Raw genomic sequence first — 18072 nt, 5'->3', positions numbered from 1 at the left:
GGTGCAATGTCAGATTTTCCAAACCCGCGTATCATACAGTGAAGATAGAAGATAGATACCCAAATAACATGTTTAGGAAATTCTGGGACAGCATTTCTTTTCTACAAATTTATCTTCAAAGTGGAGCACTAAAATGCTGCTGTTCTGCTCAGAAGTTGACTGTCAGTACTTTCCTCTTCAAAATGCAGTACGTAGACCAGTCTTTTCAGCAAAGGTCTTTTTTATTTTCTCTGATGATTATTTCTTCTTTTCTTTAACAGAAATACTGCTGACACCTAGAACCATATCTTCAAACAAGAATGTGCTGTATTAATGATGCACTAGTATTATAAAGGAAAGCTACGCATTCTTCACGGCAACTAGTACTGGCCTTACGGAAATAAGTGATTTTTCCTGTTAATCACCATGATGTCCTAAGTTACTTCATTCAGAGGGAAAAGCAAACAACAAAAACCCAACAAAAAACATTTTAGTAGAAGCAGTCTCTGTATTACTGTATATTGTGGTGTACAAAAAAGGTCATAAATATTTTTGGCGCTCTGCCTCTAGAAATGTGACGTTGGCAATGGCGTGTTAGTAGATATGATGGGTAGACTCCTGGTGTACCTTATCAATTTACTGTAGCTATCCAAAGCCCTTTAACTACAGGCAGACAAAAGTGCCTGGAGAAGTCACGGTGATAAGAATTTTCTGATTTCTCTAGTAAGAATATCTGACAGAGAATGTAGTTCCTAGCCTTGACTATTTTATATTAATTCCTGAATATAAATGCTGCTTTTAATCTCTTACCCCCAAGAGTCAGGATTTCCCAAGCGAAGTAGCAGTGCAAAATGAATTGGCACATACTAGTCCAAAATCCTGTCCATTGAAGCCAAGGGGTAAAAAGAGAGCATAATAAATTTAAGTTATTTAAACACAATTGTGACTAATATTTACATATTGATGTGCAGCTGAGTGCACTTTATAAAAGACTATATAATGGATTAATGCAATATCTTTGATAAGGACTTAATATGAAGGTAGGGTGTACTCATGTTCCTTCTCAAACACAATCTCTTAAGAATTATTTGAAAAGACTGCATAATGTAATGTTTTCTGTGTGTGGAAATTAGAGCAATAATCTTTCATCTTTTTTGAAAATAACTTCAGAAAACTCAAGGCAAGGCACTGCAGTCTGATTCAGAATTTTGCAGTCTTTTTGTGAATTTTGTAAATATGGTCTTTAAGATAATGTATTATATATATGACTTTTGTAGGTCACTAACTCATTTTTGCAGAGTTTGTGAAGCTAAATATTTAACAAAATTGATTTCTGTAAACTCAGTGTAGTTGAGGTCCAAATAGAATTTTTTTTTTATTATTATTAAATTTAATGACTTTGAAGCTGGGTGACTTTGGCCCACATCTTTCTCTACTTTGGTCTTCAACACTTCATTTATTTTTACATCTTAAACACATAGCTTTTTATAAAAAAACCAGTTGTTAAATGCTTTCTCCACCTGTGAGCACTTTGTTACATTTCTTTTTTTACATGAGGCAATTTGACAAAAAGGCTCTGCATTGTAAGGTGTTACGACTTGTCATGACTGTCCTGTCTTTCTATAATATGTTGACTTTTCAGTTGATGAATCTGGATTGTGTCTTTTTTGGTCAATTTTAACAAACTCTAAATGTTCTTCAAAAATGTTTGTCTGTTGCAAAATGTTTGTTGTTACATGACATCCAGAAACCTTTAAGGATATTAAGCCACACTTTTAACCAAATGTCTGCGCCTCATTGGATTGTTCTAATAGTAATGAATGTATTTTCTAAGCAGGTTTCTCTCATATCAGTATTTAAGTCTGGTTACAAATTTATTCATATTATTTGCTCGTTAGGTGGTTTCCCCCCCTCTGTTTTGGTTCCTTGAAATGAAGATCCCTTTGCAGTTTTTCCAGTTTCAGGCAGTTACAGGAGTCAAACCTCTCGACTTCCATCCGGGACGACCCAGAAATGTTTAAGATGTGTGGTGCTTTTGTTCTGTTGTTCACTGTGTAATGGAAAACTGACTTCTCCCAAGTGAGTAACGAAAAAAATAATCTGTGTTCTTGATTACTTCTTCTTGGTACTGTCAGCAAGAGGTGGTTTTATTGTTCAGAATATTCAGTGATCTTCCACTTTAATAGACATAACTTTAGCTAGAAATATTCTCCAGAAGTTTAGCCTTAGCATACAGCCAGTTATGTTCCAAAGGGAATATAGATTCAATCGATCTACTTTAGGCAATCCCGGCTCTGCAATTAGTACCGAGTATGTAGACCCGGTGATAGTATTTATTTGAAACCTTCAGTCCAATTCATGTGTGTTTTTTAATGCAAAACTTTTAAAAGCCTAAGGAACTTTTATCTTCTTTTTTATTTCTTAGAACATCTCTATTTGTTGAGTAAGTTGAAAGGCAACAATCCCTTGCTTTTTATATCAAATCAGAGTAGAACAATCTTTATATTTTGTAGTTGTTCATTATATTGATGGAAACTACAAACCCTGATGGCTTTCATTAGGTGAGCTCTTAGACTATGTATTACTTTACTTTATACATCGTGTCCTTTTAATTTTTTTTAAATGAGTGATTCTATTTATACATCTGTGTATAACTGGTACCTGACTGCTGTTACAAAGGGTCGTCATTTTCTCATCCGTGTTTAGAATGTTGGAGTTTTCCAGTACCTACTTTTTTGCTGAATCCAAAGATTTTTAGTTTAAACTTGATTAAGGGAGGGGGGAATTTTTAAAATGCATCGATGACATCTTTCTGGGCAGCACTGATACTAAATACTACATCTTGTTTGAAAATCTTACCTGCTGCAGTAAGTAAAACTGACCTTGAAATTTGTTGACATTTAATATCTCCAGCAATTCTGTTTTGGTTCTCCAGCAGCAGATTTTTCTGAATGTTTTTAAAAAGACCACCTGTGTAACATTTTTCACCAGTAAGAGAACAATTAGTGAGTGCAGCCACCTCTGATCACTGCTGCATAGTGAGCGTTGTTTTGCTACATGGCCCTGTTACTCTCTTGATCACAGAAACCATGTTTTTGTAAAATTCATACATAGTATTTTTTTCCAATCTTGGCCTAAAATACTGCTTTTAAAGTTAGAAAATCAGGACCATTTTTCAGTCATAAGACAAAACTGTTCGAATGTTGTACCAATTAGCACACATTTTATTTTAGAATTTATGTGCAGACTACCAGATGACAGAATGATACAGCAAGTATGAAACCATGTAATTCTGAGAGCAATATTTTAAAAAATTCTCAGGAGAAGGCATACAGTATTGAGAATTGCATTTAAGTTTAGTTTACATTAAGTATTGCTTGAAATATCTGTATCTTTATGTCGCAGAACAGAAAAATCATGGGGACTGATTTATAAAAGAGTTGGTTGTAAGGTATTACTGCTCTTCTGATTTTTGTGTTTGGATGTTAATAATAATGTAAATAAAGGTTTCTATTTAAAATCAGAACTTGGTGACACAGTGTATTAGCTGTCTGATACTTTGAGGCTGATAACTGTATCCTGGAAAGGTCAGAGAAGAGCGGGTGCTATTACTGAGGAAAGCTATAAGCTATGTAGAGCAAATGCTTTAAATTTTTTCTTAGCTGGCTGTAAAAGCGAAGGGAGTAACAGCTGAGACCTTCCACCTCTGAAACCCAGTTAGCAACTGAAGTTGCGTTGACACTGAGGGGAATTTCTGTCTTTTGCAACTTCAGTAGTGGTCTTCAGCACAGCTGAAAGGAGAAGAGGTCGGAGCTTTCCCCATAACTTGGCAACAACCTACCTTTTATAAATAACAGCTGCTTCTTGTGTCACACACAAATCCTGCAGCTCAACGCTTTGTATAAAGGGACATGCTGACTTCTCAGGCTTCTCACTGGTATGCCGCAGCAGCAGAGCCACTGGCCACGCAGGATTCTGATAGTCACGCCCTGGCCCTGTCAGAGACTATAGGCTGAACACAAAACAAAGGTAAGTGCAAATTTTTTAAATCTAATTAACCTAGTATTCTTTCTGCGTCCTCCTTGGGAACGGTAGGCAGCTAATGCCTTTCCCTGTAAAGCAGCAAAAATATGTTTCTATCAGTGAGTTTAAATTTAGTATATTTTTTACTTATTTGTATTGATCCAGATCTCATCATCTAGCAGATGTTTCTTTCATAACGCATGACATCTGTAACAGGTTATAAACAAACTCTATGGCTTGATTAAGATAGACAATCATATATTACTTCCATAATTTAAAAAAAACCTGCAAGAAAATTCTGGGAATTGTATTTGACTTATTCGTGTGTGATACAAATACAAGCTCAAGCCTAGTTTTACTACACAGCATGTACAATGAAAGCCCCCACTGCCACTTTTTCCCTCGGTTCTAAAGTAGAAGCTGTTCAAGTACATTTCTCGAGTAGGGGGGGTGCTACCAGAGACCTATATCCCTTGTGAAGTAATTCCTTGAATTTCCTAACGTGCAAAACCAAGAAGGGTAGCGAAATAAGTTCCGTGATGTATTTTCCCACTGTGTTTCTAGAAGTGCAAGTTAAGTTTTTGTTATGAAAAAAAGTACCTCTTAGTTAAGAGAGAAGGCCACAGTTGGTGGAGTCTGTCACGTGAGCTCCCTCCTGCATCTGCCTTTCAAACAGGTAGCAGATTAACGTGAAAAAAATTATAAATACAAATATCACTGCTAGTGCCTGTACTACAATGTATTTAATAATGTCTTTATGAAAATACTCAAATCAGCTCTGTACACTGTGCTTCCTTTGTAAAACGACGGGTTTTTTCCCCTTAAAAGCCTTTAAACAGTAACTGTCATTCAGAACGTCTACTTTTTTGTAGACTGAACTATAACTAGATTATTCTTTATTGGCTACAAGTATTGAACTTCTTGGAGCTGCCTTTTTTAAAATAAAAGCAAAAGTTACACTACTAAGCAAATACTGCTGTCTCAAAGGAATTGTTTTGGTTTTGAACATACAATATAATATTACCACATAAAAAAACTTCATACAAATCTGATTTCATTAAAATTTAAGATGTACATTTACTGAAAGTTTTCAGTACTTTTAAAAATGGAGAAATTCTGAAGTGTACTATGCAACATTAAGTAACATTTTGAGAAATGGTGTGTGGGCATTCCACTCTTTTTATTAACAAAATTCTTCACAACCTGAAGGAATTCATTTTCAAACAGTATATTGATCAATATTTACACAACCCCTCCAAAAATCTGGCGTCCTGTTAGTCAAGATTTTCCCTAATTTTCCTAGAGGTGTCAAGTGGATGGACAAATACACGTGGAACTAAAACGTATCCTCAGAGGAAAGTTGAGGAGTATGATGGTGTTGAGAATATTCAATGCTGCTCGCTTCACTTCCTCAATCTCTTAAGAGTTCTTTTCCACCATTACCTTTACCTCAGTTAGAAGCAAAAGCGTCCATCTTTTCTCAGTCTTGCTTTAGAGTTATACTTGGCTTTGAAGTTGAACGGAAGAAAGATTCAAGTTTCCTTCTGCTGTCCGTGTGTACACTTTGCCCGCTGGGGCTGGGAATCCTTTTTGGGCTGTGGCTGTGTTTCCTCCTCCGTCAGTCCCTGGGTCCGTGTTAGTGGTGTCGTCTTGAAGTAAAATGTCTTGTGAAGCAGGTGAGGTATAATCCAAAGCAAAAGCAGGTACAACAGTGGATTTCGGAGACCTGTATTTCTGACAGCCTTTCCCACAATTTCACTGCTTCTATTTAATTCACTCACCAGTGCAAACATTCTATCTATTTCAGCCTCAAAGTTTATCCAGTCCTGCAGGCTAATATTACAATTCTTTCTGAAGTCATACACGTTTTCTTTTAGTCTGTACATGGATTCAAGTCCTGGCCAGTTTGGGTCCTCATGGAGGTGCGGCGGTCAGGGGAGGTTAGCCTTCCCATCCTTCCCACAGTTGTCCTCTTTAAAATAAAACAAACAGGATTTAGTGTATAACATTGTAGTAGGAAGTAGTCAGAAATACATTTTTCATGGTTCCATGCAGGGAGAAACAACTGAAACACTGTGGACCACCTATAAATATATACAGCAGGTGTCTCACAGAAACAATCCAACTATATTTGAAACTTCAACCTGTACAAAACTTGTAGCTCATTAATTCTAGCTACGTTTTGGTTCTAAAGCCAGTAAAATATTACCATTAAATAAGCAAATCCTCTTGGGGGAGTTGCGAATGCTAGACCCTGCCTGTTACAGTACTTGCACGTACTTTTTCACTGCAGAATTTGAGAGCCCCTTAGGATTTTTAATGAGTCTCCACCCTCTGTTTAAGGGGAGCCACAGAGACAGCGACTGGCACGGCAAAGGTAACCATTTCTCATGCCTTTAAATTTGTATCTCACCGTGGGGCTCTGGCAAGTTGTTGAGAGCTGAATATCATCTTCAAGTTTTAAAGGGCAGTTAGGTAAGCAAAAAGCAATCTCAGATAAAACAAAATGTACAGATCTGTCTTGTAGTAGTCTACTTGCTGTTCTAACTTGCTTTCTTTGCTCACAGCACACGAGGCTGTGGTTGGATAAATAGCAAGAAAACGCGCGATACTCTCTCTACTCTGAGAAACTACAGTCAGTTTTGTTCTTTCTGGATGGAGTGAGAGGCCACTAGGGGTAGCTGCTACGAGTTTAAATTTAGCCCAAACCAATATAATAGTCTCTAACTTTTAATGGCAGTTAATCATAATTGGTTTTTTCAACTGAGCATCCACCTCTGCTCAAGTTTGAAACTGCCTTGACCTTAATGCTCCTAGAGTCCCAGAAAACATAGACCAAGCAGTTTTGGCCAGCAGTGGTTGTCTAATCACGGCAGTATCTCATTTCTTGCCTAATTTAGAGGACTTCCCGCTTAAGCGTTCCATGAGAATAGATGATGATGTTAAAAAAGGTGCTGCATGCAAAAAGAGAAGCGAAGGAAATAAAGCTAAGTAAAAGCTTAATGCTTTTTGTGAACTGCTCCCAACTCACAGTGACTTGGCAGATGATGGTCTCTTCACATCTGGCCACTTTCGACGCTGAAACTGCCTAATTTTCAAGCAGCAAAAGGAGAAAAAAGTTAACCATCACCAAGAAAACCACCAGCACTACAATCTGAAAGATGAGGAAGGAGGAGAGGTTAGCCTGAATTTTGACTAAAATATTAGAACATGCTGTAACATTGAAATAGAAATAGCTCCAGTGTTTCAAAGTAACTGGCATGGAAAGAGCTTGCAAATGCCATTCCAGGCAGCGTCTGTCCACGTGGCTCCTAATCCCACACTCCTTTAGCAGGAAGGTAATACTTAAGAATAATAATTTAACTATTTTTTGAAAATGTACCTGTACTGCTCGTAGCTGCCATCTTTAAGTCCTAGATGAGGAAAAATGAACAATGTTACTAACCATTGCCTGCAACAGAATAAGGTATCAGGTAAGGCACAATTTAAAAAAAGACCTAAGAGTATTAAAAGATGAATGTGTATTGCCACATATGTTAACTGGAGCTGTTATTTCCATATTTAATCCCTTATTCTAGGTAAAATTGGTTGTAAATTGGGATAGATACCTCTCAAACTTTTCTACCAATGTCCTTTAGTGGTGTATTTAAATATACAGAACTTTTGATTTCAAAATGTCCGGCTCTGTGTGGTGCGTGTACTAGGATGCAAAATAGTATTTTGGGCTTTGGTGGACTCAGGTAGGTCACAGTATTTTTTGGGGTGGGGGTCTTCAAGCTCTAAAGGCTATTATTTTTTTTAAATAGCATTTCTTATGTCAACTTAAGGGGTTATGTATAGGTTACATAAGGGGTTATACTAAGGGGTATAGGAAATGCAATTTAAAAAGAAGAAATACAAGTAACTGCACCTTTTGGTTTGCTATCAAACATTTAAAAAAAAAAAAAGATCACAAGCAGTAGAAAAAGCAGATCCATCGAGTAGACCCAAAGCAAATTTAAGGGATAAGAAACAATGAAACCAACCTAGAACAAAAGTAAAGGCCCATTTTGCTGTTTGGAATTTAACTGCAGAGTTACACGTGCACACCTTCTGGTAGCATAATGCGGCCCTTCTTAGACGTGCTGTTATTTCCCAACTGCCTTGCAGTAACACAGGTAAGGGAATCTCAGCACCTCAGCGATACTCCTCCCTACACGATTTAAGTATCACTCGTCATTTAAGAAACATAACAGAAACGGAACAAATACAAATATTTGAGCATGCAGCCATCAGCCTCAGCAGGACAGGACTAGCATAACTGAGTACTAACATCCTTCTGCCTGATACAAGTTTCATAATGGTAAGAACAAGCCCCGTTTCCTCTGGGGAGTTTCTGAGTGCAACAGAAGAGGCACTTACCCAGATCCATGTTCCTAGTTCTCGGATTGCATTGTTTATACCCTTTGCAGCTTCTTAGTTCCATCAGCTGGACGTGCAGTTGATTGAGAACGTCTCTATCTAGTGTATTCACTGCATTAATTAGCTGCAACAACCAGGGGTTCGTATTAGTAACCATTGCTCTGTAGTTTGGTAACTGTCATATATGGAATACACGTCGTTTATTTGTAACAGGAAAGAAGCCAAATCACAGTATGTTCAATGATTTCGGCCTTATCTACATCCTGCACCAACACTGTGCTACTTCAACTTATCATCAATGAGGAACAACGATGCATTTCTAGAGCAGTTCTACGATCAGGTACCTGATACGGATCGGTATTGAGGTCAAAATACTCCAAGAATCCAGTAGCAAATTCACAAAACAGGAAGTTGTGGGTCTCGTTGATTGTCCTCAAACACCAGTACGTGTTGTTGTTGGCACTGGTACAGGCACAGAAAGGGCCCACTGCAAATCAAAGAGTTACAAGGACACAAGCTACACCCTGCTGTCTTTGGGCACTGGTTATTGCTCCTTGTTTATGGTATTACTTTATTCATAGACAGTTACTGTCTCCGACCCCTGAGCTCTAAAGCCAAGAATGTCTGCCAGCATCAGCTGCTCATTCTATGCATACCTAACCACACGGCACGGCCAACTGAAGCAACATCTTGGCTAGTGGCTTTCCCTGTCTTCTCTGGTTGGGAACCATTCCAGATGTGAGATATGATACATAATTGTACTGTACGTGAGATCTGTAGGTTTTTACTTGCAGTTGGTTTTGGTTTTCGCTTCCTTGCCTGTTGTGCAAGGATAATGCCAACGCTGAAACAGAGACTATTTAGTAGGAGGAAGGCTGCGTAGCTTTGGCTACGTAACTAATCATATCTTCATAACTCATGATCCTGATAACTTCTAGGAACCAGCCCAGCCTCCACCCGCCTACCCATTACTTAGAGTATCCTTACGTGTCCACAGGGGAGCAGTTTGCCAGTGCTGGTTGTCGTGGGTGAAGCAGGTCAGACCAGGCATGCTGCACGTGTCGTTGTTTTTGATTCTCTTAAGCAGTTTGCGCAGTTTCTTCTTCCGTCTTTGCTCTCGAAGCAGCCAGAGCCTGTCCTTCTCCTGTAGGGCTTTCCTGTACACACGAAACATTAGGGTCATGTGGACTCTGTTATACTTGAACACACCTAAAAAAAATTAAGTAGCTAATAAAATAAGCTGCTTTGAGGGAAAGAAATAACGGGTATTTTTTAAACAAATGGCTTCTCTTCCAGATGTCTCTGGATATAACTCTTTGCAATTCAATGTCACTGAAAAAAACCCCAGAACAACCAAAGGAGCCAGAGGGGCTTATAGGCTCGGCTGAAGCCTGGCACGTGGTGTTTCCCAAACCAGGAACCTTCTCTCAAATTTACAAGCATTTCCACATGGGCTTGGTTACTTGCCCAGGTGTCTGTGTGTTTATTCTTTTTAATACAGGAGAAATGAAATACTGCTACTTTTCCTTAGTTTGTAACTGGTGTGCACGAACCAAACGTTGGCGTCTTTGCATTTCCTCTTTCAAAGGAACAGGCCTTCACTTACTTGAAAGGATGAAGACTGGAACCCTTGTGCCTCAGCTTGCTCTTGTGTTTTGCATGGTAACTAGAAAATAAAACCAGCATTATTGTTGAATAATAGAAAGACAATTGCTCCTGTTCATACCACACTTTCATACTGGATTTGGAGCAGCTTTAATCCAGTGTAATTTCTCCCTTCAATTTATGCATTGGTTACGTGGTGAATACAAAGCAGCGTGGCCAGACTGGCAAGTCTCTCCTTAGCTCCCTCGTGTATAGTGACATCTGGTGCTTTAACACCGTATTGCAATATTTAGCCACAGATTATTCCAGCTGCAATTTTCAATTTTAGTTGTCATCGGTTCTTGTTTCTGTACATGGGGCAGATACAATGAATAGACTTATAATTCAATTACAATATTTCTTCAACTGAATATTCACTAATTTGCTTAGATGATAAGATGAAAGCATATACCACCTTCCTGTTATTTTCCTCCTGAACGAAAGAATTTAAATACCAGTTGTACTTGTAGGGTTGGGGTTTTTTCTCCATTGTTACTAGCTAGAAGTTCCAGGAAAGCTTAACCGAGCTGCACAGAGCTGTCCCAGCGACACCAGGGCCTCGTGTCCTGAGACAGGGCGGGTGTAAGCAGAGACACACACTCTTGCTGGGTGGCTTCTACTGGTTTGGCTCTGATCTTACAAGATTTTGCAGAAATTTTCTTTCTGTGTAGTTTGCAAAGTTAATAACAGACAAAACAGCCTTAGTCACTGGCAGTATTTTCTGACTGATAAAGTTCATTACACTACCCACGCAAATCAGCAAAGACAAACTGAGTTCAATAAATGTTATTTTCTAAACAGTACATCTAAATTCAGTTAGTTGTCAGACTAAAATTCCCTTCAAAACAAAACAAATCTCTTAAATTATTAATGCTACTGGGAGCTTTAATAAATTTAATCCTTGTAGCATATTTACAAAATAAGACCGTTAAAGAACTATCTATCTACAGTCAATTTTTTTATCTTGCACAGACACTGGGGATTTCATTAACTAATCCTAAATGCTAAATCCTAATTCAATGCAATTCTGCAAACAAACATAAGTCAGATGATTAACTTCATTGATTTCAGTGGGATTATTCATCTTAATAATGCTATGCACAAATATAAGTGCTTCCTCCATTGGGCCTGAAAAATGTAACATTCTTTACATTTACTATAAAATATTCATTACAAAAATACCTTCATCTTTACAGTATATATTAAACAAACTCAGTTGTTAACATCAGTCTTGATAGAGGTGGATTATAAAACAATATAAACTTTTGGGGGATTTGCCATTTAGAATGATTCTGATTTAATTTTAAACACCTTTTGCCGTGGGTTCCCCGCAGGGGTTGGTGTAACCCAAGAAACTGATCTCCATATTTTAGTGTTCTGGTGCTGAAGTTCGGTTGCAGGATACACTGGGTACCTTGTGTCTGTAAACTAGGGTATGTTACACCTCCAAGGATTTAAGTCTTATGCTCAAAATCTCATTCCATTATGCCCCCGAGACACAGAAGTATTGTCCATACCTTCTCAGAGAGGCTACTTTGGTAAAGCTCCTTTAGCCCCAGACAAAAGCTCGGCTGCCCTGTGGTTACCAGCACGCTGAAGCACAGCTTTTTTGTGATACCTGTGTCGCTGCTGCCACCTGGCTCACAGCAGCCTCAGCAACTGCTCTGTGACCATTATCAGGAGAAAGCTGCTCCTGGTTTCTTCCTGCGCAGCTTCCCGTGGGGCAAGTTCTGTTTAGGTGAACATTTGATTTTGAAAGATTCTCTGCTGGGCTTATTTGCAGAACGAGAGCTTCAGGTGTGCTTGAACCTTCCTTCCATGCAACCACTGGGCATTTTGCAAATATCTGGCTAGATGAGAGAGCAACTATGCAGAGACCTTGGTGCATAATCGCTATTTTAGTATTACCTGTTGCACTTAAAATTCACAAGCCATCTGCACTAGGGAAAAAAAATGACCTGGTGCACTAATGCAGTGGTGGTTACAAAAATATGGTTACTCTGCACCAGCTGTTAAATTCCTGCTTCTCCCAGCTGGCATAGCTGCTAAACATCGCAGTGATCGCAGCCTAGGAGAGAATACATCCAGCCTTGAAGAAACTGAATGGGAAGAAATTCTCTCATCTCCCTACCCTGTTATTCCATATGCTTTACACACTATTCTTTTAAAAACAGATTTGTTTAACACTGCACCACGCTGACAATTTGCCCTTGTGGAAAGCAAGTTTTCAGAAACAAGCCTACAGTTTAAAATATTAATCTCTGGTATCTAATAGCAGCATCTTCAGTACAAGAGCATAACTAACTGGTTTATAAGCCATGTTACACATCCTCTTACATCGTCACCACTTGACACAGAGGCAATTAAACTCCTGTCTGGCATAAGAAGGGCCTTGTGCTTGTGCAGCAGTCCAGCTCCCCCAGAAGGCGCTGTACAAGCGTGCGGTGAGTAGGCAGATGCTTAAAAACACAGATTGTGATTCTCTCCTGTGAAGACATAAATCAGCTACATTTGCACACTACAAACAATCACTCTGAAGTACACAAGAAATACCTTATCTTGTTACAATCGCACTCTTCAGGTCGCTTCTTCTTCAGATGACCTCTCACCTCCCTCAGGTTTTTTATTTTGTTTTGCAAAGTTTCAATCTAAACAAAGTAAAGAGAAAAGCAGCAAGGCTCTGTCATTTTGCATGGCAGTCTTCAGCAACGTCTGGCCACATGGGATATGGATTAGCAGTTAATTGTGCCACCCACATGGTTTATTTTTAACTGCCTATTTTTTCTCTTCCAGTAAATGAAAGTACTGCTTTTGTTGCGTCTAGCTCACACACGGCGTGGCCCATTCCCACTCAGATGGGCATTACAGGCTTCTACCTTGGTTCTTTCCACAGCAGAAAAACCAAAGCAATTCAGTGTGAACAACAAAGTCACTGCAAAACTACCATTAGACATCAGTGGCCATCAGGCTGGTGGAAGCACATGGCAGCGTTCAAGAAAAATACACAAAGAATCCAGCCCTGTGACCCTAAATAGGAACACAACAGCACAGAACAGAGCTCTCCTTTTCTGTGGCACTCCATATAGCCTACATTCACTGACGAAAAAAGAATTGTAAGAGCATGGTGATATTGAAATTGCCCTTTCGCAAACCTAGCAGAGCTGGTAAGTTTTTCAGTGTCTATCTGCCTCGCTACGTACCAAATCTGTACCATAAAAGGGGGGCCAACAAGTTCTTACGTAGGACTGTGCTGTGAATTCATGTAATTTGGTAAGAGATTCCAGGAGGTCCTTTCTCTATGCGTCTCTTTGGCATTTGTTCCACCATTATCTCCAGGTTCTTCATATACACAAGCCTAAGGAAAAGGAATTCAATTCCAAAGTGCAAGGGTTAAACACAAGCAAGCAAAATAAATAATTCTAGAAGCACTGAAACTAATGAAGCTCACTTTTCCTTGGGCTTGTGTTTGACAGCTGAAGGCCTCTTTTTGAGAGGTACACTGGGGAGCAGGGCTAATCAGATGTGAAAAAGATCCAGCTGAAATTTTTCCCAGGATGGGGACACTTATAAGTCTCTCATTTATCTCTTAAGGCGTATGATATTTCTCAGCTGTCCCTTCCGTTGCAGTTCTCCACTCAGCATCTTGTCTTCACAAACTTGTAATAACTTAATTATCTCTGAAATATCTATTCTGAAACCAGCCATCAAGTTCAAAAGGTTCCAGGGAGGGACACAGATACCCAGAGGCAGTCAGACACAAACACAAGTCAGCACGATCCTACCAGCTCACAGAAAAACTGTGTTAAAAACACCCACTGAAAACGCGTGACCGGTAACATCACTGACCTCGTGGTCAATGTGAAGTTTATGGTCCTTCCAAGCTTGCAGTGACCGGTACAGGTCTGTGTCACACTGAACGGTGTCATTCTCCAGGATATAGCATCTGGGCATGGGAAAGCAAACAATGTTTGTCAGAGTGGATACACATGCGCAGAGCAAGGCAAACAGCTGGTTTTAATACCACAACTCCAGGACAGATGAGAAGCCAGACTGGAAGTGACAGGCAGAATTCAAAAAAACAATGTTCACTCAAGAGAAGCAGCGTGTGCTGTGAGCCGGGAAAGAAGTTTGGATTTGAGCTGCCGTGGAAATTTTTCAGAAGCAGAAAAATTCAAGGAGAATATTCCTATCAAGCAGAACCTGTTGACTGCTTAATTTCTATATGCAAATCGTGCTGCACAGAATTCTTGCTTATTCGTTAGGCTGTCTACATAAATAATCTCTACTAACTAGCAAGCACAGAAAGCATTACTCAGAAGCAATTTCCCAATGCATAATTAAGTGATACAGGGGTAGGGGAAAGGATAAAGTACTTTATATGATGTATTACTACACCATAAAGAAAAGGGTGGAAAAAACCCCAAAACACAAAGAAATTCTGCTGCTTTCTACAAAAGGGATAAAATTTTTCAAAGGTATCTCCCTGACTGCAAAGGCAAAATACTCTCCGACAATTTTAAGTGCTTATGTTTCACAACTTCTAATGAAATCCAGGTTTTAGAATTCTTTCAAAAACAAATGCTTGACAGATTTACCTGAGAAGTTTAGTAGGAGTCAACGAATACCACACAGTCATTTTTGAATGCTTGTTTAAATTAAAGCTGAGTATTTTAAATACTCCTTTATTTTCTTTTAACCACGTCATGCGTGTTGTCCCCCTGCCTTCTTTTCTGCAAGTGTTCTTGGGGACTCCTTAGGAATTATGCACAACCTTCCTGACAGTTCCTTGTACAGATTTGGGATTCACCCAGTAAGGCAGCAAAAATCAATTTAATTTGTTCCAGAAAAAAAAGCACAAATAGTGCTTTATGGGTCCTGAACATTCATAAGAGCTGGGGTAAGAGGGCACAATTCTCTGATGTCAGCCTGGCTACGTTTCCTCCTATTAGCAAGTCTCTAACCCTGTAAACAGGAGTCAAATGGAAACGACAGATTTCAGGAGCAGCTAACCGGCTCGTGTGGGTTCACATGAGCTAGTCATTAAACAATTTAATGCATGTAATCAATAACGATTGGTGGATTTCCTGATAATTCACAAGCGGAAATGGTGACTAAACTAATTAAGTACAGTTGAAGATACATCATCAGTCCCCAGACCTGCACAGAGGAAAAGATTTTTAGCTATTAGAGCGCCCAGACAATTCCCTCACCTCTCTTAATATGTTCCATTTCCCAATGCTCCTGGTCCATCCAACTTCATTCATAACACAGATTTCCCTTTCCTAGCACTGGCTACAGAAAGCTCTGAGAGGCTGCTTCCTCCCTCAGGGCTGATTTGGAGTACGACATGAAACCAGGTCACACTCCAATTAGAGCCCTGGGTCTTCAGCCAGGCCAGGTCACCCGCGGCACACTGACATTTCCATGGGGGCAGCCTGATTTCAGACAGGTGTACACGCAACTCCTGCAAACAGCTTTGCTGGTCCTCACTGGAAACATGCCCTGATCAGTGATTGCTGCCTCCAAAGTACAGAAGACACAAAAGCACTGCTGTAGTTCTTCAGTAGCTTCGTGCCCCTCTGTACATGACAAAATTGAAACAAAACCAAAAGCTGTTGTACAGATGAGAAAAAGAATTTTAGTGAAGCCAGACTGGGTATCCAAATGGGACACAATACGCTTGTCACAAGTTATGCAAAGCAGCCACTTAAGCAGCAAAAGCTTTTAGAAACATACCACACGCACTCACCTGTGAGTCACTTTTATTAGGTTAGGGGCTGTATACTCTGCAATGCCGCCAGTGCCACTGTATTCCCCCACGTCTTTGTCTTCCTCCTCACGAAGAAGAGCCCTCTGCATCTTGTGCCGCTTGGTGATGTTTCTTGGTAAGACAGGTTGGTAGCCATCCTCTAACCCCAAGTTATACACGGCTCCATCCAGCTCAACAGACACAGAACGGATCGAGCGGTTGCGGACGTAGCTTGGTTTGTATTCTGCACGGAAAAGGAAGCGAAAGGATTAAGAGGGGGAGAAACAGCATGTTACAACTGGTCCTCTTTGTGGGTCTTGGGGAACAAAAACAACCAGCCCATACTGTGGCATTTGGAATTAACTGGATGACAAATGGTCTTTGTTGCAGCTGTCCTGAGAGCTGCTGCTTCTTACCTTTAGCATGGATAGATGGATACCTTAAGGCATAAGAGGGAGGGCAGATGTAATGGAAATGCACACGGATGGCAGAGGGGAAAGAAAATTGTCCAATACCATTTTAAGAGCAAACAGCTCTTCAAAGAGACTTTGCTTGTCCACCCAGGAGTCACTAGATGGCAGTAAGACCTTAAAAACTAACCATGACAGTTCAAGACAGCAAGGTCATCCTTACCGACTGTTTCTCTACTGTTTTCCATTGTCTACCGTACAATGCTCCAGCGCTAGGGCTCCTGCAACCCTTCCCTGAAGTTGTCCCCAGTGTTCAGTCTGAGCCTCTTCTCAATTCTTTGCTCTTTCTTCAAGGTAAGATGCTTGATTTTTTCGGGAGGGATTAATATCTGAATTTTTACCTTTATCCACATCTAATTCTTTTCTTTGCAATTATTTTCCTGATGTGCAGATCAGTCGGTGAGTTTCTACACGAAGCACCACCCTCCAGTGCTCTGCACTCCATCAGGCTTTGCTTCTGCATTTGCAGCCCAAAGGCAAAGCAAAACATTTGCCACGAATTGTCACTACACGGTAGGAGATTCTCACTGATCTTTTCACCATTACTGCTTTCCAAAGTTCTCTGTCCTGGCACAAATCCCCAGAGCTCCTCTTGTTTGGTCTGGAATGGCACAAATATATCACAGTTATGGAGTCTAAATCCATAACTAAACTTCCCTACTGTATGATGGGGTCCACCTCAGACTATATTTCCTGCTCACTGACAACAACTGCCAAGAGTCACTCATTATATTAGGCACAATCACCTCATTCCTTGAGAAAAAAGTACAATCTAAGTACCACGGCCTCTCTTCTCCTCCCTGTCCCGTGCCCGAGTCTTTGCTCTGTATATGAGGCTTGGAGTCATCTAAGACAATCCTGGAAAAATTGAGTCTCTTGGCTCCGGTCACCTCCCCTTCACCCAGAGCTGAAACACGCAGCACATCTCACAAGAAGGAGACTTCCTTCTGCGATCTGATAAGGTGAGAACTCAACCAATGTGCCAATCCCAGGCTCCACAGAAAAGCCAACTTTCTCTATGGGATAATCTCCCTGGCCAAACAAGCAGGGAAAAAAGAAGGAACGGGAGGTAGAAAAACCCAAATTGACAACAGAAATGCTCATATCACTTGGCACGTTTTGGCATTAACACAGCCTGACTTTTTTCAAGAAGCCTTAGATTAATTCCAAATGGATCGCAGAAGTCTCAAAAAGCCATTTTGCAGACTCTGAGAAGAGAAACAAACATCTCCTCCCACCTGAAACCAGTCCAAGCACTATATTCTTGTCAGCGCCACACACAGAAAGTGGAATACCAGCTGGATTGTCTGGCTTTGCACACTTCCCACCTGTGGTTCAAAGTTTATTGCTGATATTAAGCCAGGTGAGTCACTGCCGAAGGGAGAAAAAAAAACAAACACCAAAAGACCAACCCTATTTTAGGCACCCATTCAGGAAATGTTTGACTAAATGAGAAGGAAACTCCCATCTTTTCAGAAGTAGGAGGAAGTTCCAAAAAGCTACACCCTAACAATTACATTCAAAGTATAAACTCCCATTTCTTTAATTGTTCTCTCATTTCATCTTGTTAAGCTCAGCCAACTAACAATTTACCTTCCTTCCAAGTCTAATATGCCAATCCAAATCCAGCATGTTGGACTCAGCAGATAGCTGCAGGGAACTGTCGTCTACACACGTCCCTGAAGAATTAGAAGCAGGAGTTACTCCTCCCTCGCAGCCAAACTAACCCAGCCTTACAATGAACAAATTGGTCTGGAGAGAGACAGCTCATGAAGGACTTGTATCACTTCATCACAACGTGCTCTT

General features: G+C 40.0%; 2 protein-coding genes across 24 annotated transcripts in view; one reads left to right on the top strand and one right to left on the bottom strand.

The window, feature by feature from the left end:
- The window catches only part of NCOA3 (nuclear receptor coactivator 3), an 85374-nt gene extending 80348 nt beyond the window's left edge, over positions 1–5026 (top strand). For all 10 annotated transcript variants that reach the window (XM_063350478.1, XM_063350486.1, XM_063350485.1 and 7 more), the window contains one exon: positions 261–5026. In XM_063350478.1, the coding sequence (XP_063206548.1) occupies positions 261–272 (12 nt within the window). In that variant the 3' untranslated portion in view covers positions 273–5026. The remainder of the gene's footprint in view (positions 1–260) is intronic.
- Positions 5027–5161: 135 nt separating this feature from the next.
- SULF2 (sulfatase 2) overlaps positions 5162–18072 on the bottom strand; it is a 162591-nt gene continuing 149680 nt past the window's right edge. For 13 of the 14 annotated variants that reach the window (XM_063350492.1, XM_063350488.1, XM_063350494.1 and 10 more), the window contains 10 exons: positions 15797–16040; positions 13894–13990; positions 12601–12695; positions 10010–10069; positions 9391–9560; positions 8748–8890; positions 8404–8527; positions 7385–7415; positions 7034–7090; positions 5162–5974 (listed from right to left, as the gene is read on the bottom strand). In XM_063350492.1, the coding sequence (XP_063206562.1) occupies positions 5944–5974; positions 7034–7090; positions 7385–7415; positions 8404–8527; positions 8748–8890; positions 9391–9560; positions 10010–10069; positions 12601–12695; positions 13894–13990; positions 15797–16040 (1052 nt within the window). In that variant the 3' untranslated portion in view covers positions 5162–5943. The remainder of the gene's footprint in view (positions 5975–7033; positions 7091–7384; positions 7416–8403; positions 8528–8747; positions 8891–9390; positions 9561–10009; positions 10070–12600; positions 12696–13893; positions 13991–15796; positions 16041–18072) is intronic. The other variant, XM_063350502.1, reaches the window with a different exon arrangement.

This window comes from Chroicocephalus ridibundus, chromosome 12 (genome assembly GCF_963924245.1).
Source record: "Chroicocephalus ridibundus chromosome 12, bChrRid1.1, whole genome shotgun sequence".
Taxonomy (NCBI): domain Eukaryota; kingdom Metazoa; phylum Chordata; class Aves; order Charadriiformes; family Laridae; genus Chroicocephalus; species Chroicocephalus ridibundus.
Note: the sequence above shows the minus strand (reverse complement) of the source record. Positions and strands in the feature narration are given on the sequence as shown.